General features: G+C 40.9%; 1 protein-coding gene across 1 annotated transcript in view; it reads left to right on the plus strand.

Moving 5' to 3' along the window:
- The window catches only part of LOC104278105 (kalirin-like), a gene marked incomplete at its 3' end in the record, with an annotated part of 91,384 nt that overhangs the window by 82,243 nt on the left and 618 nt on the right, over positions 1–8,523 (plus strand). Inside the window, 2 exon segments of the mRNA XM_009874982.1 lie at positions 2,980–3,111; positions 8,305–8,519. Coding sequence (XP_009873284.1) covers positions 2,980–3,111; positions 8,305–8,519 — 347 coding nt within the window.

The raw sequence follows: 8,523 nt of genomic DNA on the forward strand, positions 1-8,523 counted from the left end.
GGGAGAGGTGGTGGAAGCCTCATCCCTGGAGGCATTCAAGGCCAGGCTGGATGGAGCTCTGAGTAACCTGATCTAGTGGGAGGTGTCCCTGCCCATGGCAGGGGAGTTGGAACTAGATGATCTTTAAGGTCCCTTCCAACCCTGTCAATTCTATGATTCTACGACTGAGCAAAAAATGTGGAGAAATATGGACTATAAAATGTCTGAGCTGTGTTTTGCTGCAACCATGTAACACAGGATAGTAGTCCTGAGGAAAGTAGTAAGAAGCGGTCTGAGAATACATTATTTCCTGACAAAATACAGAATTTGCAATATACGTGTGTAGGTTGTGAGTCAGAAGTAAGCATAGAGCATTACCTTAAAGTTAGTTTTGGATTAGGTCAGAGGTACCTTTGGGACATTTTTGATTTGAAATTTTTCTTAATCTTTCCTGAAGTCTTGAAAAACACGGACAATTACTGAAGCCTGTCATTTCAAATCATATTTAAGCAGTTTTAATGTCCCAAATAAGAGGTATTCTAGTTTATGGGCTAACTAGAAATTTATGCCATTAATTTAAATGGTATTGAGTATCCAGTAGACAGTAACAGCTCCTGTTCCAACTTAGCAGTTAGCAATTTACAATTTTAAATGAGTCTTTGTTCAACTCAGTCAAATGGTGATTTTGTGATATGAATATCTTTCTAGCATGAAGAGTTACACTTAATAAAGTTGTTTGTGTCTGCCACAGTGTGTGACAAATAATAAAAAACTGCTTTAAAAAAAATACCCAAATCAATAGTCTTATGCTATCAATTAACACTTTGCAAAAATCCTTGAAAAAAGATGTGCTCACCCTACATGAATCTACACACACAGCACAGCCCATTCTGCGCTGTGTCAGGGTATGGTGGTAAACCCCTGACAGGCTGCACTTCTTGAAACTTTCCAGAACAGGTGATGTGAACTGCTCCTGCTAGTGGCAGAAGTGACAATACTGATGTAATTGTTGGTGTGACATTGTCTATGTGGAATAGATACACAAAACAAAGGTGAGTGTGAGACAACAAGGTAGAATTGTGCTTATCTGCACAAGATCTTCTTGAGCCTTCTCCCACTTACCATGCAAATCGTAGTCTGGCGATACAGCGGTATGTGTGTAACATGACAATGAAAGGTTATACTGAAATTAGTAGAATTCAGCAGTTTTGGTAACAGTGTGAGTCTAGCAGCAGGAACTCTGGCCTATAAGGCGTAAAGGTCTTTTGTTCACTGTTTCGACCAAGATGTTCATTTGACAGCCCCAAAAGCGATTGATCTCAACAATGTGCTCTTAAAACTGTGTAGGAAATTATGTGAATTCCACTACCTTGGCACAAAATGTGATGGCTGTAACTTTATACAAGGGTGCTTGGAGATTTCATCTTAAGAGACTCAACAGATCAGGAGTCAAACCAACACAAGAGAAGCTGCCATCCTTGCAGCCAGCCTTCTAGAAAGCACAGTTGTCACTGGTGGATTTGTACTTTGTAGACGTGAACATTTAGGAATTTGTCTTTGTCACTGAATCTTTGTGCACTGAAAAGAAATGTTTACAATGCAAACATTTTATAGCCTTGATTACACAGCAGCATGGTGAATAGCTTTGCCCTGCTAGTAAAAATGGATGCTGATGCCAGAGCCAGACCTGAATTGGAATTCTTTGTTTTGAATCACACAGCTCTTCATGCTAGGAGTGAGTGCTTTACTAATAAGCCACAGGTGAACACTTCAGGAGTGGATAAAGCTGTGATACTGGGGGTGGTTTTGTGGCATTGTACATTCACCCTACAGGGCACTCCATCTGTCTTATAATTAGCTGTTCTTTTTTATAAATAGTCCCAAAGTATGGCAGGTCAGTTCACCAGAAAGATGGAAGAAGGGAAAATATTAATGAGACGCAATGAGGTGGCATTAGGTGGTTAGTATGGACAAAATATGAACATGTGAGCTATGTCATTGAAATAAACCCCGCTTAAAAGAAAAATGAGATGGGAACCTTAAAGACTAAATTCCTCTTTTCTTTTTAAAAAAAAGGCAGCACCCAGGAGAGCCTCCCCGATTTGTTTGGCCAGAGTGAATCAGAACTGCTCTGGAGGCCTTTAAGAGTGTAAAAATATTTCTTTTTTTCCATCCCTCTGCTCCCCAAAGCCATTCAGTTTCTGTCTGTTAAGGCTTCCAACCAAGGTGCTAAACCATATCAATTGCAATGGCAATGATTTTTTTTTTTCCCCTTCTTGTGCATGTCTGCCCAGCAGGAACTGGACTGAGACCAGCAGCTCATTTTCCATTGGCTGCTAAGCAGCCGTCAGATGGTAATGGTATCTGATCACTTCTAACCTGGGCCAGAATCAAATGTGTGACCCAGGGGTTTAAAACCTTGGTGTCCTCTCAGCAATCCCGCTGAGCTGGCCCTGGGTTGGAAACTGCTTGAATACAGACTGGCTGGTTTTTGACTGAAATGAATGTCAGCATTGATTTTAGTGGGAGTTTTTTCTTGCCCAAATTAGTAGTGTTAAGAACAGGTAAGGAACTGAGGAAGACTGACAATTGAGACAGTGCCAAATACAGCTGGAGCTGTAACTGTGTCCTTTTGTGCTTCACCTTGATGGTTTTTTTTAAACATGTTGTAGTCTCCTTTTTTAGAATGCAGTGTTGCAGCCTCCCTGCGTGGTATACAAAGAGTCTTAGAATGGGTGCTTTCTAAGGCTGGTTAAGGGAGCATTTGTTTTTAATCCAGAAGAAACAAAAAACATTCTTTCGGATCTAGATGTTCTTCAAGCACTGGGGAGGTGACAGGAACGTACTGTTACAGGCTGCCCAAAAGGACTCCTTTATAACTGTTACGTATTCCTCAGTCTGTGGTGCAGTCGTCTGTGGCACTGTGCAAACAAAGTTTTCTGATGTTGGTGACTTGTTGTTCTGTGTCACTGTTGCTCATTGTTCTCGGAATTATTTCAGTTCCTTTCAGGTGTGGATGCCTGGTGTAAAATGTGCAGCGAAGGAGGCCTCCCCTCAGAAATGCAAGACCTGGAACTGGCCATCCATCATCATCAGACCCTGTATGAACAAGTAACACAGGCCTACACAGAGGTATGTACTTCCCAGAGAAGAACGCAAGTATTCGACTGAATTTACCAGCTTAGCTTTTCTAAATAAGATACATTTGCTTTCCATTGCTGCAACTTTTTCAAAAAAGGAGTCAGACCTAATCCCAGGTTCTAGGATTCTGGTGACTCCCAGTAATCTTCTTGCAAGGCCATAACAGGACAATCTGGGCAGACACCTTGATGATGAATGTAAGGAATGTCAGATAGCAATCTCTTACTTTCTGAACATACCTGCAAAAAATTCCAGAATAGTCAATAAAAGTGAGCATGTCTGGGTCGTAGTCACAGAGGGCAATTGCTTATTCAATACTTAGGCTTCTCAGGAGCAGCAGATTGTATGAGTAAACATAGAATAGTCAAGCTGATCTTTAGTTGCGACTCTGAATTTTATACATTTATACTTAACTGAAACTAAGGGGGCTTTCTTAACAGCATTTAAAAATTATTTCTGAAAATTAAGTCAGATTGGGATTAAATAAAAAATAATAATGTTTGAGGCTGGCGTTTTGTTTATCTGCCCCAAACTTGTTTTTTGTAAAATGAGAAGTCGTTCAAAACCTATTAAGAAAAGCAACCTTCAACATGCATATTGCTTTTTCCGATGCTTCCTCAGAAAGCTACACATTGTCACGGACACAGCTGTTTAAATAATTTCTATGTTATTTTACTAATAAGTACATCTGTAAACAGTATCTAGAATTGCCAGAAAGATTACAGTCTGTAATTTCAGAAATGTTCATCCCTTTTTCCACAGCTACATGGTGAGCTGAAAAGCCCGGATTAGATTTAGGAGTCCTGCCTCCTATCCACATGCCTATTTCTCCAAGCCAGATAATACCCCTTGCCCACAGAAAATTATGTTTTGCTCCCCAGAGCTCTGTATGGTGGGATGAAAATTGTAGATTTTTCTTTCCTTTTTTTTCCTGCAGAGTCATTTAAAATCTCCATTTCTGTTTCTATAATTCTAAGAGGTTTGGAATAGAATTGAAATTCCCTGGAATAACCTCTTTATTCAGCTATTTAATAGAATATTAATTAACATTTACTAGGATATATGGACCTATTCTGCTCTGTCACAGACTATAACAAAGCGATTCAGATTTGCTTCAGGAACCTAAGAGGAGATGCACAAAGAATCTTAGGGAGACTTTTTTTTCCATCTTGCCATGGTTGTAGTCATAATTATTTGCGGCCTTTCCTTTATTGTGCTTGAGTGCAGCGCAGAAATAGTGGAGGCAAAGATCATGGGCCTGATACGCAATCCACAGCTAAGCATTCCTCTCCTGCAGTAAGCCAAGCTGCTAGCACAACAGGCCTTCTCCCTTCTGAGAATCAGGTGGTGCTCTTGCTTTCACTTTGGGTAGAACAGTGCTGGAGGGAGGAGATACACCTGAGATGTATGCCTTTGGCAGATTACCCTCTTGTAAAAGTATTCCTCCAGATGTCTCTAGCCAGGGTGCATGTGTTGCTCCACCAATATTTTTAGTGCATGAAGAGCAGCAGACAAACTTGGGACACCCTTACTGAGGACTGTAATGATTTGGTAAAGATAAGGAGGGAGGAAGAGAAAGGTTTTCTTTAGTCAGGCTTAAGCCTGGTTGATGGCAACAGCATCTTGTTCACTGTGGCTTGATTAACTGTGCTTTACTGTCTGTTCATAGAGGCACAATATATTTGTTCTGGGGAAAAAGTTTATTTTTTCTCCTAGCACAAACTGTAGCTGTTTCACAGGTGGCATCAGCTGTGAATTGAATTGGCCCTTGCAAAGATTTGGAAGTCTCACTCACTATAAAGGATATCTACAGATTTAAACTTATTGTGCATACAGCATCTGTGGAGACTATTCCACTAGCACAACAAAATCTACTTTCTGCTTCACCCAGGGTCACATAACTTCTTACAGAAGCATTTGCATGCTGCCCATCCTGGTTCTTTTCCTACCACAAAGCCAAAATACAGAAATATCGCCATATAACAGGAGTGCATACGTGTTGTGTCAAGTGGTGAGTTAAACCTTCCCAGAGAGTCCAGCAGCAATTCTGTACTTTTCAAATTAAGAGAGAAATGGTCAGATTTACTTTGACAAATGCAGCACTGGCACACGTTTACAGGGACTGCTGGATGGAGGTCCATATAGAAGTGAAGTGGTGCAACTAAGCTGATGCTTGTCTCCCTGCACAATCCTTGAAAAATTCAAAAGTTCGCTGGAAAAGAGATTTCCTGACTTATTGTTGCAGTTCTAAGGAGAACATGGAAATGACTGAAAGAGCACAGTAGGTACCTTCTCTGTTTGTGAAGCTGTTCCCTTCCTTTCTGAAATCTGTTCAGTGGTGAGCTAAGAGCACAAACCTTCTGAGCCCATTGATTTGCAAATTCAGTGATATTCACAACAAAAATACTTTCAGAAAAGAAACTTTTTAAGCCAAAGAACTTGAGAGCTGCACAATATATGAAATCTCGGAATATGTATGTAATCATTGCAAGTACTGAGTACCACTGATTACCTGATTGTCACTGTGCTTCTTGCCATGTATTTAGTTCAGCATGATGGGACAAGCATGTAAACTGATGAGCAGGAGAACACTTCTAATAGCCTCTGATTTGTGTTAAAGATTATTAGCAGGACAACACAAACACTTGAAGTCAGGTGTTTATCTCTGTGCAGAAAATAACTGGAAGGCTAGGAAAGAATGAAAACTTGTAATCTCTGAGCGTTTTTAGCCAGGCAACAGGAACAAATTCTCATGCAACAGATTAGAGCCTAGATCCTATAGAAGAAAGAGGAGTAAGAGAGAATGCAAAGGTATACTTACTCTTCCCTTACACCACAAATCTGGGAGACCATTGTCCTGTCTCAGCTTCCGACAAAGCAGGAGCATACAAGCTGTTGCCTTTGAAAGAATCTTTTTATTCTGCATTTGTCCTACACCGAGACTTGTTATTGTAAAGGCCCTGTTGTACTCACTACTCAGCTCTGGAAGAGCACTATTTTTGTAGGACAACTTAGCCTGAATTTAGACTGGTGTTTGGATGAGTCATAATTAACATACAGAATATTTCACTCAAGGACTTGACCCCTCAAAATGGAAGAATTGCAGGATTATACCTCTGGGAGGCAAAATACTGACATGCAGGGCCTGCACTTGGGCTGATGTAGGTGTGAACAGGTCTATGTTATGGCACAAAGCTGCCAGGAAAGTTGTTCCGAGTAAAGCATGTTTGTCATTTTGTCTGTGCAACCACATATCTCTTACTGGTAAACTTCGGAAACCTTATTGTTCCTGATTCTGCTGTGATTTCTGTCAGTGTAAATCAGCAGGGACTATGCTAAAAACACCACCCAGGGACAGATCCAGACCAGCTGTAAGCCCAAAGACCAGTAACAGGAAAATTGTGAATCCACACAGTTGGATTTATCCAATGCGAAGAGTGAGTTCCTGATCTAATAAGCTGCTACCAGTGTGTGCATAGCCTTAGTTTCCTGTTCTCCGTGATTGAATTGTTGCTGATAATCTTCCCACAGATAAAATAGGATGTAGTATGCCTTGTCTCCTCCCAGCCTAGCAGCTATTCCACCTCCATAATGTTGCCAAGGTAACACCCGTGCCTCAGTGTTTCCTCCTAAAATTGTCCCTCATACCGCCACTATCCGCTACTGTTGGCAAATACAACCTTTCCCTCTGTGACCCCAGAAGGCTCCAGCGCGTGCAAATTGTTCCAGCTGGTCTCGAGAAGCAACTGAATTTGAGTATGGAAAGCCACTCCCTATGGACTCTCCGGTTATTTCCTGATCTGATTTCAGATTGCCCTGAATATTTAAAAAAATCTCCAAGGATCTGCTTAAGCCCACCTAACAGTCATAAATATGATGAAACTTGAGTCCGTTAGTGCCAGTATAAATCTCAAAGGCTCTCCTGATTTCTCTAAAAATGCACCAGATATACACTGCTACAACTGACTGGGATGTTGCATGGCTTGCCAAAAGACACAGGTTTTGGATATTACAGGATATTTGCTACATCTGAACAAGCAACTTAAAAAATACAGAAATAAATGAGACTTGGAAATCCTTAAGAAGTGTTGTAACTTTGACTGGTAACGTTCAGAATTTTACCAGGTGAAAAACATTCATTAAGCCATTCTTTGGCAAGATTGGCATTTGTAGTTACATAGAAATAAGAACACTTTTCAGAAAATCTTGACATTTTCACTGCAGTTTGTTTCAGAAGGAAAAGAGAAAAGTGGGCTGAAATTGCAATAGTGGCTTCACTTACCATTTCTATTGAAAAAAAATATTTTAACTTTACAATCTGCAACTGAAAAATATTTTTTAAAGCCATTTTTTAGAGAACTGATGTATGCACAACACTTTTTAATAGCAGTTTGGTTATTATGGTTCCCTTTTTCAGTTTGCCTATCAGTATGAAAATGAGGAATGTTGCAGGAAAAAATCTGGCATTAAAAAATCTGGCATTCTGTGGGGTTTTTTAATGGCCAAATGCCTTTGCATCTGCAAATGTGTCTTGATATGCTCAAAAAAGGTTACAGATGTGCAGAGGGCTTTGCCTTTGCCAGAAAACTTTGTAGCCCATTGAAAATGGAGACTATAGATCCTTCTGAGCTGTTCCTGGGGAAGAGAAGAATTGCTATCATATACTAATTTATTTTTCACTGCCACTGGATGAAATGCAGAATCGGAATGTCACACTTCTCGATGTATATACATACTTAGTAGTCTTACAAAGAAAGGACTCTCCCTTATCATACAGAACATGAATGACTCTGCCATCTGTGGTTTTCTTAAATTGCCACCTCCTCACAAAAATAGTCCCACTATTGCAAATGTCACCTGTCATCAACTAGTGTGTGTCGAGAATTTTCAGGGCTCGAGTGTCAGAACGTAATATAGTCTTGGGATCTCTGTCTCCGTGTGTTCAGTCCCGGCAGTGTGGTGTCTGTGCTCCTGCTGAGTGGCACAGCAGGCCCGCTGGGAAGCGAAGGCAAGTGCTGAATTTGTAAGTACGAGTCAAAAAGAGATGTTAGGAGGTCTTTCTTCCTTTCTGACTAAAATAAGGAAAACACGCAGGGGGAGAAGAGAAGTCAGCTTGACTGTGCTCTGTCAGCTATTGGATGTTTAAGTATCAGTGCAGTGAAGTAGACCTATTTCTTCACCCAGGTGAGCCAGGATGGAAAAGCCTTGCTGGATGTCCTGCAGCGTCCCTTGAGCCCCGGGAATTCTGAATCCCTCACTGCTACTGCAAACTACTCCAAGGCTGTTCACCAGGTGTTGGATGTGGTACATGAAGTCCTGCATCACCAGCGACGCCTAGAGAGCATCTGGCAACACAGAAAGGTCCGACTACATCAAAGGCTACAGCTCTGTGTTTTTCAGCAG

The sequence above is a fragment of the Apaloderma vittatum genome, unplaced genomic scaffold, assembly GCF_000703405.1.
Source record: "Apaloderma vittatum isolate BGI_N311 unplaced genomic scaffold, ASM70340v1 scaffold21568, whole genome shotgun sequence".
In the NCBI taxonomy this organism is placed as follows: Eukaryota; Metazoa; Chordata; class Aves; order Trogoniformes; family Trogonidae; genus Apaloderma; species Apaloderma vittatum.